This window comes from Hibiscus syriacus, unplaced genomic scaffold, assembly GCF_006381635.1.
Source record: "Hibiscus syriacus cultivar Baekdansim isolate YM2019G1 unplaced genomic scaffold, ASM638163v2 tig00111027_pilon, whole genome shotgun sequence".
Lineage (NCBI taxonomy): Eukaryota > Viridiplantae > Streptophyta > Magnoliopsida > Malvales > Malvaceae > Hibiscus > Hibiscus syriacus.
This window is the reverse complement of record NW_024062960.1, coordinates 3,889,971-3,916,617: the sequence shown is the minus strand read 5'-3', so window position 1 is coordinate 3,916,617 and position 26,647 is coordinate 3,889,971. Positions and strand designations below refer to the sequence as shown.

Below are 26,647 nucleotides of genomic sequence, written 5' to 3'. Positions count from 1 at the left end.
AATTTTTATACTTTACTCAAAATATAAAAATAATAATAATATACAAAGAGTTTGATTTACTAAAATATTAATAATTTTGAGAATTTAAAATATTTTATATTTTTAATATTCAATATTTTACTATTTATAATTTTATGGAATGAAAAAAATAGTATTATTGTAAAAATGTAATTATTTAAAATAATATTTTACTACCATAATATTATTTTTTATATTATATTATATTTTATATAAATAAATATGATACTTATGAACATTATTTTAAAATATAAATTTAATATACTAATTATATTAATTATATATTAATTGTAATTTCTCCTCAAAAGTTAGATAGTATAAAGATTAAAATATTTTTATGAATTTTCATTCAAATATTTATAAATTAATATTAAAGTTTAACTTTAAAAAAAATATATCACAAGGATAATTTGATAAAATATACATCTAAGTAATCTTATATTTCTCCAACCAAACATTATAATCTTACATTCCTGCTAAACAAACCAAACAAGGTAATACAATATTCTCATAGTAATGTTACATTCCAATAATATTATTCTGAAAGGTAATCTTATATTCCGTTAAACAAACGTCCCCTAAGGTCCATAATTCAAGTCTTGATTATAATATCGTCTCCCACGGACGGTTTTGAGTTTTTACTGTGGTTCATGCTACAATTCTGTGTTCTTGGCGTTGGATTCGGATTGAAGGGTAGTTGCAGCATTTGATGAGGTTATTTCTTTTGATTTAAACAGAGAATAATAATCAATGATTTTAATGAACAAAAGAAGACAATATAAAATATAGAGAGAAGCATAACAACAAAGACGTTGCCTCCAGAAAAGAATTAAAGGAGATATAACAATTATACTCTTTTCTTTCTTTCTTTCTTTTATCCAAACATTATCTTAATACATTATGTTTTAAACATTATCCAGAAAAGATTTAAAGGTTAACTGGAGCTTATACATCATGTTTTACAATCAGATAGAAGATGATCACATCGACAACTGAAATCAGCAACTTCCTGACCTCAGTTATGGCTTTTGTTTTTACCCCAAGGAGTGTAAGAAGAACAACAGTTAAAGGAACTCCTGTCTATCTGCATAACTGAAGAGATATATATATCTCAGAAAAGAGTTTTTAACAATTAATGTTAATTTCTTACTTGAAAATGTGTAATGAATGTATATACAGCACAACCTGGAGGCAAAATATGTTTGCTCAAACAATCTAAAATCTGGCACCAACAATTGTCAATTGTCAGCCTCAGCACGGGCTGTGGCGGGGGAAGAATCCATCAGGCTAGCAGCAATTGCAGCCTTCAAGTCCTTCCATTTCTGAAAGCATGGACCAACGTAGAAATTTATGTTAGAAGATAAATTTATATTATAATATTTTACAAGATAAGGATAAAAACATATTATCGATAGAAAATACAAAAAAATTTAAAATTTTCAGACGACAACCACCCGGATTGCCCTGATATATTCACATAATAGGAAGCATATTTTACTTTATCTCATAGTTGATATATAAGACATAACATTTATTTGTAAAACCAACAGTAGATTGCGATATTGAAGAATACCATAAATGCAAATTATGATACAAAACAAAAGATCCGAATGAAGAATGCTGTATCCTTCATTACTTGTTGACAATCACCTAAACCACCAGCCAGATAACACCAGGATAGTAACAGGCCAGAAATAATGTACATGTCAAGATTCTTGTGTTGTTTCACTATAGATTATACTTGTAAAGATGCTTTCTTTTTCCAAGGATGAGAACATTTGAAGCACTAAATATTGAATATCTGGATCCGCCTCAGTTTGACACGCATGCACACAGCCTTCTTTGGGAGTTTACAAGTTGCTTCCTATGTCAACAACATGAACACTAAAGGCAAGTGTTTTGCAGTACTGAGCTGACTTATACTAAAATGCTGACTGAATATGTGAGGATAACATTTTTTCTTTTTTGAATAATATGGGATGATTACTCTATAACATATGTTCATAAATTTTCTTTGTATAACGCACATACCCTACAAATATAGCTGCTTGAATCTGAGAGTACCTTTAGAAAAAAAACAATAATCTTTTTAGCCACCGATATCATTTGATAACTTCATGTGAGACTAATATTTTAATTTTTTTATACCAATTACACCCACATAAGAAATGCATTCTATATAACAGAAATGAAAATTCATGTATGTTTGCCTTGTTGAATATTCAAGTGGCATCCGACATTGTTGAAAAAAAAATCAATAATGACTGCACAACAACCGGAGGTTTGGAAGCATTAATGGGGTTGTTTAGAATTCAAAGTTAGGCAACCACTTTGTTTGAAATAAAAATGAGGAAAATGCAATTTTAGTCATTGCACTTTAGGATATTTTTAAAGATTAGTCCTAAAGCTTCAACTATAAATACCCTAGCTTATTTAGCTTCAAAATCATCCCAAAATCCCTCAAATCATTTCTTTCTCCCAATACTAAAGAGTTTTCTTGTGAGTAGTGAGTGTTTTGTAAACACCTGTAAATTTTCTCTCTTATTAAAAAGATCTGTAGCAGTCCAGAGACGTAGGCACAATTGGCTGAACTCCGTTATCAATTTCGGATATTATTTTTCCGCTTTTATTTCGCATTCTCACTAATCTGGTTATAGGAGAATTACTCGTTCTCGTTTATTTCCCAACAACTGGTAATAAGAGCTTTTGGTTGTGAATTTTGTCAATTTTTTAAAAGGTTACTATTCATTATTGTTCATTACTGTTCACATGAATAGTGAATTTCGTGAATAGTAAAAAATTTTTGTCAGCGATACGAATTTGTTGACGGAGGTGTTCTAATACACGGTGGTTCGCAAGAATTGTCAAAAACGATCCAAACGAAGCCAGATTCGAGTGGGAGCGATGGTTGTATACGAAGGGAAGGTGAAAATTGAAAAGTTCAATGGTGCGGACTTTGGCTTTTGGAAGATGCAGATTGAAGATTTTCTGTACCAGAAAAATCTATATCAACGTCTCTCAGGAAAGCAACCAGAGGGCATGAAGAATGAAGACTGAGCTCTTCTCGACAAACAAGCCCTCAGAGTTATCCGACTGACGTTATCCCATAATGTTGCTTTCAACATAGCAAAGGAAAAGACCACGGCGGGTCTTATGGCATCTCTCTCCAGTATGTATGAGAAGCCATCGGCCTCAAACAAAGTTTATTTGATGATGCGATTATTCAATTTGCGGATGACGGAAGGGGCATCAGTGGCTCAACACCTAAATGAACTCAACAAAATCACAACTCAGTTGAGTTCAGTGGAAATTGAATTCGATGATGAAGTTCGAGCTTTAATTCTCTTATCATCTCTACCAGACAGTTGGAATGCTACTGTTACAACAGTCAGCAGCTCGTCGGATAACAACAAATTAAAATTCGACAATGTTCGGGATCTGATATTGAGTGAAGAATTTCGACGGAGAGAATCAGATGAAACATCAACCTCCTCAGCCTTGCACACGGAGTCTAGAGGGAGAACTTTAGAAAGAAATTCAAATCGTGGCAGATCCAAATCCAGAAGGGAAAAATCAAGAACGGGGAAGAAAGATTTTACTTGTTATAACTGTGGTAAAAAGGGTCACTTTAAAAGAGATTGTCGAGCATTGAAGAAAGATACTGGTGCACAGGAATCTGCAAACGTGACAGAGGAGACATGTGATGCCATGATTTTAAGCGCCAACAGTCTGATTGAATCATGGATCTTGGATTCAGGGGCATCTTTCCACTCCACCCCATGCCAAGAAATCATTGAGAACTATGTCAGTAGTGATTTGGGGAGGGTTCATTTAGCTGATGATGAAACCTTGAAGATTGTCAAAAAAGGAGACATCCGATTAAAGTTGCCAAACCAGACCACCTGGACGCTGAAAGGAGTGAGACATATTCCTGGCCTCAAAAAAAATTTGATTTCTGTAGGATAACTTGATGGAGAAGGTTATAGTACAACCTTTTCAGGCTGTGAATGGAAGATTACCAAAGGAGCACTCGTCATTGCTCGTGGTAAGAAGACTGGTACTCTCTATGTAGCCTCAAATTTAGAGAATATCATTGTTGCAGCAGATGCTGATGGAAAATCAAACCTATGGCACCAAAGGTTTGGTCATATGAGAGAGAAAGGGATGAAGACACTTTTGTCAAAAGAGAAGCTGTCGGATCTAAAGAGTGTAGATATCGGACTATGTGAGGATTACATCTTTGACAAACAAAAGAAAGTGAGTTTTGCAAAGATTGGAAAGACACCCAAGGCTGAAAAGTTAGAGTTGGTTCATACTGATATATGGGGACCATCTCCAGTTTCATCTCTTGCAGGCTCAATATATTATGTCACCTTTATCGATGATTCTACAAGGAAGGTGTGGGTTTATTTTCTGAAAAAGAAATCAGAAGTCTTTGATACCTTCAGAAAATGGAAAACCATGGTGGAAAATGAGACTGGTTTGAAAGTCAAGCGGTTGAGGTTTGATAATGGAGGAGAGCACAAAAATAGAAGATTCATAGATTTATGCGCAAACAATGTGATAAAGATGGAGACAACAGTTCCCATGACACCACATCAGAATGGCGTAGTAGAGCGCATGAACATAACTTTGAATAAACGTGCCAGAAGCATGAGGATACATGCGGGATTATCCAAATTTCTATGGGTTGAAGCTATCAACACTGCAGCTTACCTGATCAACCGTGAGCCCTTAGTTCCTTTGGATGGCAGAATACCAGAGGAAGTTTGGAGCAAGAAAGAAATAAACCTTTCATACTTAAGAGTGTTTGGTTGTATTTCTTATGTACATAGACTCTGCTGAAATAAGTAAACTTGATGCTAAGTCCAACAAATGTGCCTTTGTTGGTTATGGCGGTGATGAGTTCGGTTACCGGTTTTGGGACTATGAAAATTGGAAGATCATCAGAAGCAGAGATGTCATTTTCAATGAGAATGTGATGTACAAAGACAGGGCAACCATAGAATCAAGTAGCTCCAATACCAAAGCTGAAACAAAGGAATTTGCTGAGTTTGAGGAGATTTCTGGAAATGATGTTCATATCAGTCCTGAAGCAGTTCAAGAAGAACCAGACACACCAGAACTGATACGCTCCTCCAGAATTCCTAAACCAACCCAGCATTATTCGCCTTCTTTGCACTACTTGTTGCTGACTGACAATGGTGAAGCAGAGTGTTGTGATGAAGCAATACAATTGGAGGATTCAGTCAAGTGGGAGTCTTCCATGAAAGATGAGATGGACTCGCTTATGTCAAATCAGACATGGGAATTAGCTGAATTACCACCAGGCAAGAAAGCGCTCCACAACAAGTGGATTTACATGATCAAGAAAGAGCACGATGGGAGAAAACGCTACAAAGCAAGATTGGTTGTCAAAGGTTTTCAGCAAAAAGAAGCTCCTGAAAATTTACATCTTGAGCAGTTAGATGTAAAGACAACTTTCCTTCATAGTGATTTGGAGGAAGAAATATATGTGAGGCAGCCAGAAGGCTTCATAGAGGCAGACAAGAAAAACCTGGTATGCATGTTGAAGAAGAGCTTGTATGGTTTAAAACAAGCTCCTAGACAATGGTACAAGAAGTTTGATAGTTTCATGAGTAGCAGTGGTTTTACCAGATGTCAAGCATATCATTGTTGCTACATCAAGAGGTTCGACAACAGCTTCATTATTTTATTGTTGTACGTTGATGACATGCTCGTTGTAGGCTCATACATGCAAGAGATTATAAATTGAAGCAAAAATTGTCAAAGCAGTTTGTAATGAAAGATTTGGGCGCATCAAAGCAGATTCTTGGGATGAGGATCAAGAGAGACACAAAGTCGGGGACTTTGATGTTATCACAGGCTGAGTACATCAACAAAGTACTCTCCAAGTTCAACATGCAAGATGCTAAATAGTAAGTACACCTTTTGGTGTTCATTTCAGACTCTCCAAAGAACAGTTACCAAAGACGGAGGAAGAACGTGCACATATGATGAAGTTGTCGTATGCCTCAACAATTGGAAGTCTGATGTATGCCATGGTTTGTACCAGACCAGATATTGCTCATGCAGTGGGAGCTGTTAGCAGGTACATGAATAATCCGGGCAAGGTACACTAGGAAGCAGTCAAATGGATCATCAGATATCTGCGAGGTACCACAAACAAAGCACTTTGTTTCAAAGGTGGAGATACAATACTGACAGACTATGTAGATGCTGACTTAGTCGGAAATGTCGACATCAGAAGAAGCACTACAGGGTATGTCTATATTCTAGGAGGAACCGTAGTGAGTTGGGTTTCTCAACTACAGAAGATAGTTGATATCTCCACAACTGAAGCAGAATATGTCGTTGTTACGGAAGCTAGCAAGGAGATGGTTTGGCTCTAAATTTTCTTGGAAGAGTTAGGCAAGAAACAAGAAAAATATGTCTTGTATTGCGACAGTCAAAGTGTTATACATCTAGCAAAGAATCCGTCTTTTCATTCTAGGACAAAACATATACAATTGCGATATCATTTTATCATGTCTCTTCTGGAAGAATGGATTTTGAAACTTGAAAAGATTAGTGGAGCTCAAAATCTGGCAGACATGTTAACAAAGACGGTGACTACGGATAAACTGAAGTTGTGTTCAGCTTCAGTTGACATGCTAGAGTAACAAGACCAGAAATGATGTTGCATTGATCGAGGTGTGAAGACAGATTAAAATAAGTCTTCAAGTGGGAGATTGTTGAATATTCAAGTGGCAGCCGACATTGTTGAAAAAAAAAATCAATAATGACTGCACAACAGCCGGCGATTTGGAAGCATTAATGGGGTTGTTTAGAATTCAAAGTTAGGCAACCACTTTGTTTGAAATAAAAATAGGAAAAATGCAATTTTAGTCATTGCACTTTACGGTATTTTCAAAGATTAGTCCCTAAGCTTCAACTATAAATACCCTAGCTCATTTAGCTTCAAAATCATCCCAAAATCCCTCAAATCATTTCTTTCTCCCAATACTAGAGAGTTTTCTTGTGAGTAGTGAGTGTTTTGTAAACACCTGTAAATTTTCTATCTTATTAAAAAAATCTGCAGCAGTCCGGAGACGTAGACACAATTGACTGAACTTCGTTATCAATTTCGGGTATTATTTTTCCTCTTTTATTTCACATTCTCACTAATCTGGTTATAGGGAAATTACTTGTTCTCGTTTATTTCCCAACATGCCTATACAACAAAATGTTTCAAATGTTCACACATTCAATCACATAAGTTGTACTTGGGAATGACAATTTAACTCAAAATTAATAAGTTTGGATTTGACTCAATCCAAAAAGGTTGAATTTTTAAATAAAATTTAGATTCTGATTTGATTTTATATAGGAATAGATTGTGTCAGATCGAGTTTGGATGGAGGGTGAAAATCTCTAATCTAACTTGACCTGGGGATAATAGAATAAAATTTTCAGATAAATTTATAGATAATTTTTATAACACCCCCTCTCTATAGATTTTTTTGTTAGATCTCTAATTTATGTCAGATCTAGTTTATACTCCAAACAAATATGATATAGATACAAACGTATTCCAAGTTAAATGCTTATTTGTGTAGTGCCACATAAATTGCTACACCTTCCCAACTTTCTGGGATGCTGCATGCTCGTTTACAGGACAGAGCTATATTAAGGTTGGATCCTGCAAATTATATAATTAAATATTTATGAAATAATTATAAATTATCCTCTCACTTTCAAAAAAAATTCTACTTTGTGACTTTCAAATTAAAATCATTATTCTATCCTTATTTGATGTGAGCACGGCCATAAGTTTGATAAGATTCTCGACAAATTTTACAGCGCCATTTCATCGTAGCAACTAATCAATTTCCAAAAAACTCATATGAGCTTAATCTGAGATGTTTACAACAAAGTCAGGTATCTAAAGGTCATAATTAACTATATTCGTGGAAAGCATAAATATGTAAGGTATTACCTCGACCCCAAGTAAGAGCCTTCACCATTGAAGATGTCACATTGAACAAGAGGTTTGGTGTGCATTATATTATACATGAACATGGATTGACATCTCAGTTCATTTGGTCGATCCAAATATTAAAGCAAACATGGAAAAAGGATAAAGAACAACAGTCAATTTGTCTCCCTTTTTTTATGGGATCGAGACATATTTAGTTCTTGAAATCTCTTGGATATTATTTTTTTATCTCTTAGCTTTTCAACGCCTTTTGAATAACATCAATTCGATATTGGGAGTTTAAGATATGATTATTTTATTGAAGACAAATATTAGATATTGCAGTGATTTAAACCAGAGAAATGTAAACTGAAATCAAGAATTGGTTTATTAAGCAAACTATATCGATTTACATCTTAGCTACACATACTTATAACACCTTTTGTAACTAACTTCAAAACAGCCTAACAACTTGAAAACTAATTACTAACAGCCTTTGCACTCAGCCCAACTACTTCTGCTAGCAGCTTCCATCCACACATGCATACCATGCACACGATAACTTCACATGCATACCAATTCACGTGCGACACGTGCAAGGAAGAGACCAAGTCACCTCTCTCCTTCAAACGGCCAAACCGATAATTGTTGGCTCATTATATCCCTGATTGTTTTCTCTGTCACATAATAAGTATCGCCATATCTAAGCTCATATTTTTTTTTAAAAATAAAAATAAATTAATTAGAAAACAAGGAATTTCGATTGGCGATCTCCACGAAGCTCTCTCTCTCTCTCTCTCTCTCTCCCCCCTTTCAAATTTAATACTCCATCTCTCTTCTCCAGCCTTTTCAAACTTTCTTCTTCGATTCACTCTCTGGTAATTCTCCTACTAATTTCATATGCTCTTTTTTTCCTTAAATTTTATTTGATAATTTCTGATTTATATATCGTCACTGTCTTCTTGGTTGCTGAGCAAATGGGGGGGGGGGAACAAGGTTTCTTGTTTGTTTGTTTTTTTTTAGTTTAAAATGGGCTTATTCAGCTTAAATGTAAGTGCAAGCCAAGTGTTCATAAGAATTAATTCTGTGATTTTTTTAAGGTGAAATTCAGAGATCAAAAATCAAAATGCTACTTTGTGTAACAGTTGGAAAGCTAAATTAGTAACTTCCTTTATTATTATTACTTTTACTTAGCAGTATTGTTTAGATTATTTCATGAAAATTGACTCATTAGACTGAAATTTGGAGATTTGACTGTTTTGATTTCGTGAAGAGTTGGGAGAAATCTAAGTTCAGAGCGTGATGGCTTCGATGACGTATTCTCCAGCTGCACTTACTGAAACCTCAGCTTCCGATCTTCTCCGAAGCTCCAGTAACGGTTTGAGCAGCATCCCTCTTAAAAATCTAGGGGAGTCACGATATGCGGTGACAAAAAGGGGTGCAACTGTAACAGCAAAGCTGAGGAAAGTGAAGAAGCATGAATACCCTTGGCCTGCAGATCCGGATCCAAATGTGAAAGGCGGAGTCCTAACTCATCTTTCCCATTTCAAGCCTTTGAAAGAAAAGCAAAAGCCTGTTATTCTGGATTTCGAGAAGCCCCTTGTCAATTTCGAGAAGAAGATGACTGACGTAACTCCTTATTTTTAGTGATTGTCGATTTTGTTATGCTCGTGATTGCTTCAAATTTTTGTGCTTATTTGATATTCAGGTGAGGAGGATAGCAAATGAAACTGGATTGGACTTCAGTGATCAGATTATATTATTGGAGAATAAATATCAACAGGTGCAATTATCATGTTTAAGACAATTTGAGAGTACTATAGTTGCTTCCATGAAGTGATAAAATTTCTAGTTATATGTTTATATAATCATCTGAGTCAATACCTATTTGGCCTGTTAATGAGAGTCGAGTTTAGTATGGAATATGTTTACCTGTGTTCAGTTTAATTATTTCAAAACCGAATATTAGACCTGGAAGTTATATTCTTAATAATGGCTGATAAAAAATTTCTAATGTTGCATTCTCTACGACATTAATTGTTGGTTATATAGAATTTTATTATAGTACTTGATTTTAGTTTTGGATTCATTCTCTTATTGCAGAGGATTATCAATAGCTGAACATTGTATATCCTTGTCTGAAATCCTATAGTGTTAAAACTCCAGAATCTATGATTCTTCTTTATCTAGAAGTCTGCTGTAAGCCTGATACCTTAACAAGGGCTGAGCTTAATTCAAAGTTTTGAAAAAGGCTTGTGCACTGTTTCATGTTGATGCGCTGTCAAATATATTGATGTGTCACCATGTTTGTGGTTTCCGGTTAATTCTTCTTGTCCAGTCTGTTATTTATTTCAGGCCCTGAAGGACTTATACACACATCTGACCCCTATACAACGTGTGAACATTGCCCGACACCCCAACAGACCTACATTCCTTGATCATGTATTTAGCATGACCGATAAGGTTTGGTGGTTGCACGCCCTTCAATGTTCAGATATTAAATTATGCATTTTCTCTTCAACATTATCTTTTACGTCCAGTGTGTGGAAAGTGAAAACTTGTTTTAATAAATGTCTTGTATATTCTCCTATGTTCAGTTTGTGGAACTTCATGGAGATCGATCAGGGTATGATGATCCGGCTATTGTTACTGGTTTAGGAACCATAGATGGTAGGCAATACATGTTTATTGGTCAGCAAAAGGGTAGAAACACTAAAGAGAATATTCAGCGTAACTTTGGAATGCCAACACCCCATGGGTAAAGTTAATGAAACTTGCATGTTGAATTTTACCTTTGAAAGAGGGAATCTATGTAACTCTTAACTGATATTTAGGAAATGCTTACAGTTACAGGAAGGCTCTGCGCATGATGTATTATGCAGATCATCATGGTTTTCCTATAGTTACTTTTATTGACACTCCAGGGGCATATGCTGACCTTAAATCTGAGGAGCTGGGTCAAGTATGAGGACTATTGTATTCTGAAGCATACCGGATTTATTTTTAATGTTAGCACAACTGATTTTTATGCATTACATTCATGTAGGGTGAAGCTATTGCCCACAATTTGAGGACCATGTTTGGTCTGAAGGTCCCAATTGTTTCTATTGTTATTGGGGAAGGTGGCTCTGGTGGTGCCTTGGCCATTGGCTGTGCTAATAAATTGTTCATGCTGGAAAATGCAGTCTTTTATGTTGCCAGGTATTGGAGTTGTCCAATATTGTTTTTAGTGAATATCAGTTAAATAAATACAATCTGCGCTTCCGAACCCGCACAATGTCTGAAATTGCAATTTGTTAAAACCTTATTTTTCCTTATTGTACCTGACTAAGATTGTATGTTATTCCTTGTATTTATTGGTCTTTTTTATATGCCACTTCTACATGTGCTGATTTTTATTTATTTTTTTCTCTCTAATTTGAATTTTTTAATGGCATAGTCCAGAAGCCTGTGCTGCAATATTGTGGAAGACTGCCAAAGCTTCTCCAAAGGTTTGAAAGAAATTGGTTTCAGGTTCATCTTTCAGTAATTTTCTTTCTTTGATAAGAGTATTATAGGTTTTCATATATATACAGGCAGCTGAGAAACTGAGGATTACTGCCCCAGAATTGTGTAGGTTGCAAATTTGTGATGGAATCATTCCGGTAATTAAAATTGTTTCTCTCATGTCTTCAGTGAATTAGTTTTCTTGTGCCTTTTCTCTCTCTTTTTTTTTCCTGTTTTGGTTTCGCTACAAAAATATAATAAATCTACTACAACCATTTTGCTACTGTTCTTAGCACATCATCTATCTTTTGTTTGACAAAAATGCTGTATTTGGTTTTCGAAGTATTTATATTTCAACATGTTTAATGGTTGAATTTGCTCTAGATTGTTGTTTCCTTTCGGAAGTTCATGTTAATTTCCATGGCATCAGACACATACTTATATGTTTGATAGGAGCCACTGGGTGGTGCCCATGCAAATCCAGCTTGGACTTCACAAAAAATTAAAGCCACAATTAACGAGTCAATGGATGTGAGTTCCACTAGCAGTAGTTCTCTATCGTGTATTGTATTATAACATTATTAACAAAAATCTATTCTGCAGGAGCTCACAGCAATGGACACTGAAGCGCTATTACACCATCGCATGCATAAATTCAGAAAACTGGGTGGCTTCCAAGAAAATGCACAGTTAGATCCCAACAAGAAGGTGAATATGAAAAAGAAAGAAGACACCGTTTGTAGAACCTCAAATGCAGAGTTGGAAGGTGAGGTTGAAAAACTTAAACAGCAAATCTTGAAAGCCAAGGAATCTTCCAGTAAGCCTCCTGATATGGCTCTAAAGGACATGATAGAAAAATTGAAAATGGAGGTTGATCATGAATACTCTGAGGCCATCAAAGCCATGGGCTTGAAGGACAGGCTTGAGATGTTGACAGGAGAAGTTTCAAAAGTAAATTCCAGGGACCAACTCATGAATCCTGCTACATGGGATAAGATCGAGAAGCTTAAAGATGAATTCAACCAGAATCTATCAGCTGCTCCAAATTATTCTCCCCTCAAATATAAGCTTGACATGTTGAAGGAGTTTTCGAAAGCAAATAGTCTCTTGGATGCTGCTACACGGAAGCAGGAGGTTAATAAGAAATTTAATGAATTGATGAGTCGGCCTGAGATAAAAGAGAAGTTCGAAGCAATAAAGGCTGAGGTTCAAAATTCTGGTTCGTCCATCTTTGCAGATTTAGATCAAGGGATGAAGGAAAAAGTTCTCAATATGAAGAAAGAGATAGAATCAGAAATGATTAGTGCTCTCAAGTCCTTTGGTTTGGATGTTGTTGTTGTAAAATCTGATGCAAAAATCGTTAGTGAGAATGCTTCACTCTCAGTTTTCAAAAATAAGGTGGATGATTTGAATGAAGAAGTTAACAAGAAAATTGAAAATGTTGCCAGTTCATCTGAGTTAAAAAATATGATTGAGTTGTTGAAGCTGGAGGTCTTAAGGGCAGGAAACAAACCTGGTACCGAGTCAAAAAGTAAGATTGAGTCTCTACAAAAAGAGATTAAGCAAAGACTTTCTAAAGTTATCTTCTCTTCGGAATTAAAAGAGAAACATGAAGAGATGATGGCTCAACTTTTTGAAATGGTACAATCTTCTGCTGGAAGTTTGCAAAAGGAACCATGAGGAACCTAGAAAAATAGAGATCAATTTGGGTGCAAACCGCAGCTTTGCTCAGTGTATGTAGATCCTCGCATTATACATTATGTGTTTCTTTTTTTTTTCTTTTTTCTTATGCTTTAATTTTCTGATGAATAATTGAGATTCCAGACGTTATTTATTTGGATGCTTAAGGATATATACAATTTAGAACAAGCTTTAGGCATAGTTATAGTTTTTTTATATATTAGTTTGGTATAGTTATAGCTTTTTTTTTTATTAGTTAGGTATAGTTATAGCTAGTTTACGCTCAAATAGCATTTAGTATTATTTATTTATTAATTTTTTTGGTCTACGACAGTTAGGGGAAAATATGCTATTTAGTATTTATAAAAGTTGTCTAATTTCATTGGCATTTTTGTTATTCCTTACGTAAACTATAGCATCTAAATGTTACGCCTATAGAAAGAGATGGTAATTTATTTGATCGGTTCCATTGACTTGTACTCAACAGGATCTTGATTCTGTGAGAATGTTACCGAGGTAGATGGTATAGAAAGAGATGGTGCTTGAAGTCTGATTGAAGAACTAAAATCGCATCAGATGAATGATTCAAATTCAAGCCTTGTAAGAGCCACCAAATCCTCCGCTGTCACCTGCAGGTAAGAGGACACGAGGTTTTGCATCTATGAGAAACACCGATTGGTTATCGCGTATTACTGAATCTCTTACCTTTTTTTCCTCCATTCTGAATTAGGGATGTTAATTATTTTTCCTTTTGGATATTTGGTTTCTGTCCAATTTATCTGTAGAATGTGTTCTCTTTACTCATAGACAACGAACATGGTCTAGCTTATGTGATCGTTTGAGATAGCCAATGGCATGCAGGAATAACACACACACACACACACACCCTGTTTTATCTGCGTTGTTACATGATATTCAATATAAAAAGTGAAAAGAAACAAATTGAATTTAGTACGGTTGATATCATTGTCGATATAATATATATAGTACATAAGATTTAATAGGTTTAATCTCTTGTTTTTGCAATCTCTTCAATATATGAATGATTGGTTTTCCAGGTAGTAGTGTAGAACTTGTACTCTATGGAAAATTTGGTTTCATTTGTCCTTTTTACCTCTAATGCACATACATCAAGCACACGGCAGATTCCTCATGCTTATTATAACTCGTGTATCAAATTATGCCTTCATATATTTTATTATATTAAGATCATTTTATATTTATATAAAGAGTAAAATACACTTAAAATATTTATTATGTCATTAAACTGCTAAATCATTAACAATAACTGATATGATATATTTATATAAATAACACTCGAGTTAGTATATTTACATAGAAACTGTCGTGAATTAATACGTTCATGCATCATTTTCTTTAATAAATTAATATCATCTAATAAAATGGCCTTCCACGTTCACATTACTTTATTTATGGGTAATTTATTCATTTATAAACAATATTATATTAATAAATTTTAAAATATTTTATGTTTATATCGTGCTCGTTACGACATAACCAAACCCTCCGAAAGCTCCCTTGTTGCTTTTTTTTTTATTAAAAAAAACAGCCTTCCACGTTCACATTACTTTATTTATGGTAAACAATACTTAAATTATTACTTTTGTACTGTATGCTTAACATTTAATTTAAGTTTCAAATTAGTATTTCGTTGTTAAAAAATAACAAAATTGATGATGATGTGATATTTTTATTTTTTTCAATAATGATATGATATTATCTTATTGTGATACTTCAACATCACCGTTAAATTTTTTAATGACGGGTACCAAAATGAAACATAAACTGAACATTATGTATGACTTTGAAAATAAATAAAGTTTAGATAATAAAATAGAATAAAAATAATAATTTAGGTACTAAACTTATAGTTTACCCTTTATTTATTTACTCTTCTTCTATTTCATAGTACTGAATTTACTGTGAATTCACATATTCTTGTCTTGGATACTTTATCTTTGGCTAGAAAGCAACTCCCTACTAAGCTATAGAAAATCACGGGCTGCATTTACCTCTCATGGCTTCCCACCTTTGAATTTGACATTGCAGAGCGTTTTCTTATTTAATATTTAAAAATTTTAAAAATATTATTTATCATGTGTTGATAAATTCCTCAATACATTTTGATTATTTTCTATATTTTATTTCATAACATTTACGGAAAATCTATTAACATATTTTTTAAAATAAAATAAAATTTTCATTAAATAAAAATATAGGTACAACAAAGGTTAGACAATCCCAGCACAGAAATCTAAATGGCATGAATTTTTTTTTTAAAAAAAAACCTTCCCCTAAATCCATGCTTCATCTCTACAAATATTTAGTGACTGTAATAAAATCAATGTTCCTATTTGAACCTAAATGCAATATTGATGAAGGCATGCGGATTGAGAAAATTAATCCAGTAAATTGTTCCACAAACGATTCTGAATTCATTGATAAACTATTGTAAAAGGGATCTAACAATACAAAAACATCAACATTTTTCGATCAGGAGGTGCATCGTGATGAATGAAACACAAAACGTCAAACTATTATAATGATAGACAAAATCGTCCCATAAAAGTAGAAAAAAATCAACACTTCAAAAATATACTAAAATAAAAAAAATAAAAAATGAGAATGTGATTATTTAGATCTAAATTAAAAGAAAAATAAATAAAAAGAAAAAGAGAATGAGAATGAGAATGAGAGACAACAACACTTTGACTATCATCGATACTTTAAAAGAAAATTAAAGAATCATTTTAAAGAGAAAATTAATATTTAAAATTTTTAAATATATATAATTAAGTACCCAAACATATGGAAATGTTTTATTTTCATCTATCTCTTTTCTCTCAATATACCAATTTTTTTTATTAAACTAAAGTGATTATAAAGTAATATCTGTTGTAAATACTCTCACAACCATTTGACAATGAACGCTCAATCACCCTTACAGTCGTTGTTACTCGAACTTATAATCTCTAGGAACAATAACAATTCCTTTAACCACTGAGCTAAGTTAATTCATGCCTCAGTACACCAATTTTTTACATACAAATATACTATTAATTAAATATTAAAATAACATCTCTTTAATTATTTATTAAGATAACACCTTTTGATCAACTAAAATAAAAAGGGGAAATAATTGTAAAAAAAAAAAAAAGAAGCCATACGAAAAAAAATAATAAATAAACAATTGTAAGAAAAAAAAGAAGACATGGATGTGAAAGACATGTACTAACATGAGCAGGTAGTGACAATTTAATCAATCAATATATCCTTTTAATGTCACGTAAAATAAAGATGTGTCGTAATAAATATATTTATTTAAATGCGCCACTCACTTTTAGAAGACATATACACAATGTAATATGTTTGTCTATTATAATATTAAACGAATATTATTTTGATAAATAAATAATGTGGCTTCTTGTTTTGGTATTTAATTTTAAGAATATTATATTTGACACCCAATAAATTATTCAATTTAATTTAAGTAAAATTTGATAACTCAATGACAATGTTACCCCTCACTAAAATTTCCCATTCCCTACTACAATGATACCTCCTTTGGCAATGGCATTTCCCCAGATAACTTATATTTTCAAATCATATAAAAATTATTTTATAAAAATTTTATTCCCTTTTATATAGTATATTTGATTTCCTCCAAATTGGAATCTATAGATTTTTCTTTTCTCCTGCGTTCATCTTTCTCTCTCGCCTGTCATGGGATCCATTTTTTAAATTTTTCTTTACCTCTCTCTCTCTCTCTCTCTCTATATATATATATATATATATATATCCCCTTTCAAAATAACCAACGACTTTCTCTCTCTAGTGTTTCGAAGGTATACTTGCCGAGAAATGGGAGTACAACACCCCATTCTGATTGTATGCTTCCTACAGCTTACTGAGCAAGTTTCTGTGTTTACCGGATACGGCGGGGGGGGGGGAACTAGAGGAAATCAGTTATTTTAGCGGCTTCAACGGCTCTCTGTAACTTTCAGCTGTAATTTCATCATCGATTGCATGTTTCTGCTGAGTTTGTAGCTAATTTTGTGTTTCCTTTTGAGAATTCCTTTCTATTTGTTTGTTCGTCGACGGTTTCGCCTTTTTTTTCCTGCTTAAACTATTGTGTTGCTTGCATTTAATTTTGTTGGTTAGGGTTTTCTTACTTCGCTCACCAGTTAACATAGTTTATATTTAAAAAATTGAGCATTAGGTGAATAGGAAAAAACAGAGTAGCCATCGAATTTCTGTTTAGTACTGGTAGGGTTTGTTCTTAATTTTGACTAGTTTATTTGGTAGGAGGGAGTAGCCATTGGATTTCTGTTTAGTACAATTTGATTGGAGAATTTGTTTGCTGAGTGTATTTTGTATATGTTTTCATTTATTTATCTTTTGGTATAGGTTATAAAGTTTATGGCTCTGGGTAGATGCTGAATGATTGCTCGTATGGACTTGAATGCTTCCCCATTACCTGAAGATGACGATGAAGAGACATATGAAAGACATATAGAACATTACACCGCACCAGAACATGTAGAATCTGCAGTTGAATTTTCGAGGAGGGTATGTCTCGAATTTTCTTTGGCTTTCTTTTCTTTCTATTTAAAGGACGCATTTGATTGCTTTTGATATCTATCATTGATTAGGAATGATTCAGCGGCGGATATTGGAAGAACAATTTGGGCAGCTAATTAAAATTTTTAAATTCTTTGAAGGGTTTAATTTAAAATTTTTTTAAAAAAATTTGGGTGTTCTAACTAAAATTTTCAAAACTTGAGAACTTTTAAAAATTTTAGGGGAGTAATTAAGTAAATTATTCAAAAATTTTGAAACTTAATGAGAACTTGGCCCCATTGCCGTCTGCCGTTGGAATAATTCCTGCATTTGATTTTTTTTACATTCCTAGTAATTATGATTTAGACAATTCCTGAATGATTTTTTCTAGGCATTGATGGATAGGTGAGGTAGTGCTGTAGACAAGAGAAATATTTTTATTGCTTCATGTGCATATGACATGTTGAAGTTGTTTGTATTCATATAGTTGATTTTCTGGGTAATAGTTACTTATCGGCATGATGGAAGACTGATAAAAGGCATCGTGGCTTGTAAAGAGATAGACATCATGCCCTTTTCCTTTTCTCTGAACATGTAAAAAGCTTCATAATCGTAAGTTTTTTGGCTCTAAAGTTAAAAGCTGACTTGTAAATCAATCCCACCATTTTCCTTAAAAGACTAGTTAAAGAAAAAAAAAAACATTGAAGGTCAAAACAGAATGACTATATCAATAAAAGTCATATGAATATTGGATCGACTATATAGTTATGTTTGTAAATGAAAAGAGCATTCATAAACCATTTGTATATTGTTTGTTTATTAAGCTAAATAAACGAATTTGTGTTTTTTTTTTTTTAACGAATGAGTTTGAGCTGAGATGTGTTTGGTTCAGTTATGTTTACAAACAAACTCGTTTATTAGTTCATTTATTTAAATTTAATATTTTCCTACAAAAGATATTTAAAAATATTTTTTTATAATATAATTTTTAATATTTATGTTTGATTATTTTATATCTAAAATTAAAATTATGTTCATTTATGGTTTTTTTTGTTGTTTTTCAAGAATAGATTTTTAATTGTTAATATGTTCAGTTATATAATCATGAACATTTTCGGTTATATGTTCATGAACATTTTCAGTTATATGTTCGTTTAATGCTCATTTATATGTTCATGAACATGCTCGTTTAGTGTTCACGAACATTAAACGAACATAAACACATAATTTCCAAATAAATGAACATGAACACAGTTTTAAAATTCTTAACAACACGAACGTGAACAAGCTTAAAACTAAACTGGCAAACATAAACAAAGTTTTGTTCATTAAAGCTCGATTCATTTACAGCAATGAGATGACCCGACTATGTGTTGTTTCAAAATACAAACGGTTGTAAATAGTGTTTTTGGAATGCATCGAATGTCATTTTCAATTATGCTAATCGTCTTGGTTGTGATTATGGTAAAGATTACTTAGACGACAGCTACAATGGCTTATCTTTCTTAGGAGTTTATACAACCACAGTTTTGGCCATTATAGCAGCAATGACTTCGGGATATCTGCTACCATTTCGAAGTTTATTCACGTAGCATTTCCAAAGTTAACGTGTGGTCTCGTTTCTAAGTTTATTCACGTAGCATTTAGTTTACGACTAATTATTTGGGTTTTAGATTTTTATATATTTTTATTTTATATTAATTTAACTTTTTTGTATGAATTCATTAAATAACCTGGAGTTTTTTTTTTTTTTGAGATTCTGTACTTTGTACGATCTCAAACAATTGCATGACCATCCCAAACCAAGCAAAACTGGCTGGGAACGATCCTTTGCGGTCAAGGTAGCCCTAATGCTAGATTTTTAGACCAGTAATCACGCTCTGATCACATAGTCTCGATTCATCAACCAAATCTAAAATTCTATCTCCTTGGAATTTAAGGTTCAGAGGTACGAGAAGTCGAGCCTATAAATAGATATTGTTCAAATAAGGCCGTAAATTAGTTTTAATATTTAAATGATAGGATAAAGTACACGATTATTTCATCGATTATAACGTTTGAGTATTAAAAATTACAAAACAATTTTCTGGCTATAAGATGATATTTAGTTGAGTCTTCCTCTATAAAAAGTTATAAAATGATCACTCGATTATTCATATGTTCTAAAATCGTCATTTTTTCTTAAAAATTGACGTCCATATGAACTAGACATTAACTTGTTGACTGAGATATGAAAAAATCATATTTTAATGATGTCTATTGGCATCGCCGTTGCTTTCGAGCATTGACTCACCAATATAATGTTTGAAGCATTGACTCGACAATATAATGTAAACATATATTCGGTACATAAAATACAACTAAAAGGATTATGAGATAAAATTTTATCATATCTCAGTCAACAGGTTAACATCCAACTCATTTGGCTGCCAATTTTTTTAATGAAAAATGACGAGTTTGGAACATATGAATAGTTGAGAGATCATTTTGTAACTTCTAATAATTAGAGAAATCAACAAAGCAACATCTAATAGTTAGGAGACCATTTTATAATTTTTGTAATTTGTATAGAATTTATTTTATTTTTTCTTTATATTTTGTATTATTTAAGTTATTTATACTTTTTTAGGCTTAATTATCTTTTTTGTCTCTTAACATTTATCTATTTTCTCAATTTGGTGTTTAATCTAAAAATATATAAACGTCATTCAAATGCAGCAACGCACGGCATACAGATTGGGCTTTTAGGCGGCGGCCGAGGCCTGTTGGAATTGGCCCATTTTCACCCCTTAAATGAAATCAAAGATCCAAAATAGTCCCTTACCTCTCACAAGTCTAAACTTTAACGTTCCTTCAATAAATTTAGGGTCTAAATTTTGACGTTTACAAATGAAATAAATTGAATTGAAAGGGATTCTTCGTATTATACCTCTATAAAACTCAATTTAGATTAGTTGGTTAAATAGTACATATACTGATTGATTTAAAAAAAAGAGAAAAAAGAGATTGGGGAAATTTTAAAATAATAAACAGAAAAAGAAAAGCAAAAACTCATCTTTGCTTTTTTGCTACCCCTTTCCCACCTTTTAAAAGCAGTGATGATTTCCATGCATTAGTAATATATATATAAGAAACAAGAAATGGGGGATTGAAAGCTCTTTAATCTCACTGTAAATATCAAATCATGTCAGTCAAAACACTCATCTTAGGCCCTTTCTTATATAACAAAGCAAAGCAAAGCAAAGAATATATATGTAAATCCCTAAGAAGGTATGCTTGCCTATATCCCCTATATGTGTACATATATATTATATAGTTTGGAGAGTCTTGAATTGAATGCCTGTCTGTCCCCATGGTCCTATGCCTTGCTTTTTGTTTTGCTTTACGAACATAACATGACAAATTCTCAATTCTTTCTTGGGATTCCTTCACTCTATACTCTATCCCTCTCTACTTCTCATAACTAACACTTATACTTTTCTTTTTTTTCTTTATTAAAATTAAATGAGAGATGAACTCGTCGAATGGACTATATTGGTAAATTCTTATTTCTCTAAAAATTTGAACTTGAATAATTGCATCTAAAGGATATACATGCATTGTCAATAAACTAAGAAATATTATAAATAGATATTATCTCGTAATTACTTTAGACTATTCAAAAAGTAAATGAATAGTATTTTTTTTATCTCACCTAGGGTTTTAATAATGCTTGATTTGTCCTCGTCTGATTCATTATTATTCAAAGAATCAAAATTTCTAATGATTTAATTATTCCTTCAAAATTCTCTTTATATACATTATCGGTATCTCAAATATTAACCCTAACAGAAATTAATTTAGTAATATAAAGAATTTTTGGGAAAGTGATCATTTCATGTACAAAGAGATTTGATCAATATTATAGCTATTAACTAGGTATCTCTATGATCCACAGCATATCTCTTTTAGCTCTTGATTGGTGGAATAAAGTGAACTAAAATATCAAGTGGGTGCGTTACTACATTCCTTTCTAAGATAGATTAAACAAACACGATCTATAATTATTATTATTGCTTATAATAATAATTATTAATAGTATTTCTTTTATTTACGAATAAATAAATAATTAAAAGTATATGATGTATAATAAAATTATTTGTAAAAAAAATCACCACCAATATGTACTGAAATTTGTGTCCTCGGGGAACAAAATGTGAACAACGGGGGATGTTGGGTCCAAATTGGAGGCTTTTTTTTGTTCACTTTTAAGTGAGTTTTTCATTCATTTAAATTTTATACCCATTTTTTTCAAAAAAGAAAAACTGGGAAAATAAAAAAGACTCTGATTTGTATGTGGTGTGGGGACAATGGACTCAATTATATTGTCCTTTTTGTCACTCATAATTCTTTGGTAATGATGAAGAGCTCACCTTCTTCTCTTTTACCTACGGTCCAATCCAACACATGCATTTGCATCTCAATTTTCTTAATTTCCCTTTACCTTTAATTTTGGTAGACACGTACATAAATCGAATCAAATATAAATATCATTGAACTCGATTCGAATAAAAAAATTAAAATAGAGTTTGAGAACTTAAAATAACAAAGTAGAACCATATATCAGAAAAGAGAATCAAGAGGTTAGTTCGGTGACATTTTCTTGTCGTGTTATTCCATGACTCAACTGTTGGATAACGTTCATCTGTTGCACCCCAACAGATTTTGACACATCTCGTTTTACAGGGGACAATACATAACTCTTAATAACAACCGCTAGTTTTTTGTATTAGGAAAAAAAAAGATTATATATGGTTTATGTAACTATGGACAATAATGATCTTAGCCTTGTAATAAGACACCATGATTTGAAATAATGGCGTGTGGATTGCATTGATGGGCATGCTAAATCAATTTATCTTCTTTCAAATCTCTGGTGTATGAAATTATCATCATTTATAGCAGTGTCATTAGTGGGTGTATGAAGGGATCATAATAGATTTATGATGTTAAAAAGAGATGCATGGCATGAACATAAATCATGATACCTCCCCCTAATCAGTTCACATTAATTGCCCTACCATGTTATATTAGGGCTCATGCCATTATGACTTAGGTCAATTGTTAAAGGTAAAATTGAACAAAAGTTAACGAAGTGATAACATCTCTAAATAATAAAGAATATTAATATATTAAAATACAGGGTAACTGATGGACTATCGAAATTCGAAATTCATATAATTTTATATTATTAATTGAGATTTAAAAAATCAGGTATCATTTTATATTATTAATTGAGATTTTTAAATGCTGATAAAAGATTTGAATTTCCTGGTGATTTCAAAAGGAACAAAAGAGAGCTATAGAGTCTGAAACCTGACCGCAGGATCTTCAGTTGTTTACTAAACAACAGCAAAATAAAACTTTAAGAAAATTACTCCAGAACTCCCTAAACTTTGTTTGCATATCAACAATGCCACACAATTTCTTTATTTATTTCAGATGTGAACCCTTCCAGTTGCTTTGGGTTTCGAGTCCAACGACACGAGAGCAGACATGCAGCTTAACTTTAGCTTTGTGTTTATGTGTTTATGGTTTGTTTGATCCACTCCAAGTTCGGTAGCTCTCACCCTGCATTGTTTTTTTTTTACAAAATTAAAATAATAGTTTCGGGATAAAAGAATGATTTCGAACATTAAGATTTAAATTTAAATGTAACAAAAGTCGATTACGAAAATAATTATATAAATCAATTAAATTAAATTACGAGCTGAAATTAATATTTTTTAGCTTTTTTATATATAAAGTTAGCAATATCTATGGTGAAGCCAATGTCAATATTGTCATGCTTTAAAAACTCTACTTTATAACAAATGTCACATGCAAACCCTAAATCATAGTTGTGGGTACTACAAAATCAAGATTATAATCTTTATTTTAGACTAAAATAGGACAAAGTGATAATTTATCCACAAAAATATATATTTTTAAGAAATATTTATATTTAATGTTTGATGTAAATGATATTCATATCAAATGTATATTGAATAATATAGAATGATTATAAGATAGTACATATTCATATTTTTCTTAATCTATTGGCAATGCACATATGCTTTGCAGACGCAACTACTCGAACTCAGAACCTCTAAAAAGAATAATCTTCTTTTTTACAATTGAGACTACTTTATAAATTTAAGTATATATATTATTGAATCTCAAATTACAAAATCTAAACATTGGGTATGTGAGAGCTTTGGTGGGGGCTGATAAAATATGTTGGACTAAAATTTGACAATAAATATATACACAAAATACCATATATATATATATATATATATATATATATATAATGGTTGAATGTTCCAATAGCGGAACAAAGATATGGAATTTGGTATCATGGAAGCATGGGGCCACTGCCTGCACTGCTGGAATTTTTGTCCCAAATAGTTGTTTTTCCCCCCTCATATCTTACATTCATATACACATTTACTTTATAGTTTCAAGAGACAATAAATTTTGATCTTACATAAAAGAAATTAAATAAGAATTAATGGTATTATGACATCTTATTTTAGAAATGATAATATAGTGATCTTTTTACTGTTTAATTTTAAGTTATATACCTCAATGATAGGAGTAAGTAAGCTAGTGATAAATACGTCACGAGATTTAATGAGAAAAATCTCATATCTTAAAGAGGTGAAAATTATTAACCCCACATCAAAAAAAAAACAGAAGAAGAAATTTTTTAAAATGATAATGTTACACGTATTATCAGACACGTCTAACTATATATATACATATTATTTAATACAGAAATTATAAAATACTACCGTTTACAAAAGAAATAATTATCATTATATAAAAATATGTAAATTATTAGCTAATACAAACAAAACCCAAGAAAGACAAAGCCTTAATTAAATCTATCAATTAGAATAAAATAAGGGAAATGTACAGGTCGAAAGGACAGGGGATCCCTTTATTCCTCCCTTGATTAAAAGACAAAAAAAATACACTCGCTTTTACGTTAGCCATAGGCCCACGATCACTCAGACCCTCCTGTCAATTTAATTTCAAAAATTAAAATGACTAATGATATATTTAATAAATATTATAATACTTAATTATCATTAATTTTAATAATTACTATTAATGATGAAAAACTCAAATTGCAGAATAATGAAATAACGTTGTATCCAATTGTTATTACATTTAAATAATTATATTCACGACCATCATGCCACGTAAGATTATAATTAAAAAATGTTTAATGTAAAAATAAATGTTCAAACTATACTTAACTTTACATGCTTAAAGATTTTTTTTATTAAAAATAGGTGTCTAATATTTTTACGTTACACTTTTAAGTGTCTAATTTCTTTTTAGTACATTTATAGATGTCTACACAGTAACAGTCATTAAAAAAATCATTAAATAACATGTGTCGTGTTTATATTTTAGTTTAATGTAAAAATAAGTGTCCAAACTACACCCTAAGTTAACTTTAGGTGCCAAAAGAATTTTTTGCTAAAAATAGAAGTCTAACGTTTCTGACGTTGTACTTTTAAATCTCTAGGTTGTAACAAACGTTAAATTCGGTTGTTATTTAAAACGTGTCGCTTTGTTTTAATATTCATTTAGAACAAGTTAAAATAATTTTTAAAAAAATAAGAAAAAAATTCCCCCTCCCATATGCACAACCCCTCACTTGCGCAGAAATTTCCCCTTCTCCAGTTGCATTAAAAACCTCTTCTATTATCTCTATAAATCCCTAAAATTAATTTATGATGAGAATGATAAATTTAGAATTAGGGTTAGAGATTTAGGTATTAGGTTTAGAGATTTAAATTTGAATTTATGGATTTAAGGGGATTTATATGACAACAAGAGGGGTGGTTGAAAATGGAAGTACGACGACAGGTGAACGATCATTCAACGATAGCAAAAGCGATCGGTGAAGGGCGGCGATAACTAGTAATGAAGTTGAAATGAGAGATTTTAAGGTTGTAGTTCTTTTTTTAATTTCAAAAAAATTTGTTTTCTTTTAAATTAATAATATTATCAAGCTTTTTAAATAAAGATTTTTAAAAAATATAAACATGATACGTGTCACTTAACAATCTTGTAATGATTATTATAACCTACGCCCCTAAAAGTGTAACATCATAAACTTAGACAGATATTCTTAGCAAAAAATTCTTTAAGCACATAAAGTTAACTTACGGTATAGTTTGGCCACTTACTTTTACATTAAGCCAAATATAAATATGACATATGTCAGTTAACGATTTTTTTAACAGTCATTACTGCGTAGACACCTAAAAGTGTAACAGAGAAAATGTTAGACACCTAAAAGTGTAACGAATAAAACGTTAGGCGCTTATTTTTAACGAAAAATTCTATAGACACTTAAATTTAACTTTAAGGCATAGTTTGAGCACTTGTTTTTGCATTAAGCCCTAAAAAATTCAATTGTAGATCAAATTAGTTATTTTTTAAGGGTTCACCTTAGTTCTCTCTATATTTTTATTAATTGTCGTTAGTTTTTTTCTCTATTTTTGTGATCGACGATGACATCAATCTTGGTGTTGGTTGTCGATCGTAAGTATTCATTGTTTTTCTTTTCTTCTATTACAACATATATTTATTTATTTTTTGTTTTTAAATTTTTAATATATTATCTTTATGACATATATTCTTTATGACACATTTCTTTTATTTTTATGGTGCATTTTCAGTATTTAGGTCATTGTTTTCGTTCATTTTTTTAGGGTTGGATTTGACATCGTCACGACAAATTAAAATGGTGTTTATTTGTTATCATGTTGATCTTCACTATTTTGGACCCTCATATCGAATTTGGATACGCGATTTATGTTTGTGGTTAATTTTTTCACACCGCTCGACTTTGATCTGCTG

The 26,647-nt window shown here is 31.9% G+C and overlaps 1 protein-coding gene across 3 annotated transcripts; it reads left to right on the top strand.

Moving 5' to 3' along the window:
- The first annotated feature begins 8,786 nt into the window (after positions 1-8,786).
- LOC120151015 (acetyl-coenzyme A carboxylase carboxyl transferase subunit alpha, chloroplastic-like) lies at positions 8,787-13,827 on the top strand. Of its 3 annotated transcripts, none has more exons than XM_039163572.1 (12): positions 8,787-8,874; positions 9,270-9,625; positions 9,705-9,779; positions 10,352-10,459; positions 10,594-10,754; positions 10,844-10,958; positions 11,043-11,197; positions 11,436-11,487; positions 11,572-11,640; positions 11,936-12,013; positions 12,086-13,215; positions 13,650-13,827. In XM_039163572.1, exons 2-11 carry the CDS (start codon positions 9,299-9,301, stop codon positions 13,160-13,162), a joined length of 2,217 nt encoding a protein of 738 aa, XP_039019503.1. In that variant the 5' UTR covers positions 8,787-8,874; positions 9,270-9,298; the 3' UTR covers positions 13,163-13,215; positions 13,650-13,827. The 3 variants fall into 3 exon arrangements, with proteins under 3 accessions (XP_039019503.1, XP_039019502.1, XP_039019504.1); XM_039163571.1 differs by having other exon boundaries at positions 8,854-8,874; positions 9,286-9,625; XM_039163573.1 differs by lacking the exon at positions 8,787-8,874 and adding an exon at positions 9,016-9,134.
- The last annotated feature ends 12,820 nt before the right edge of the window (positions 13,828-26,647 follow it).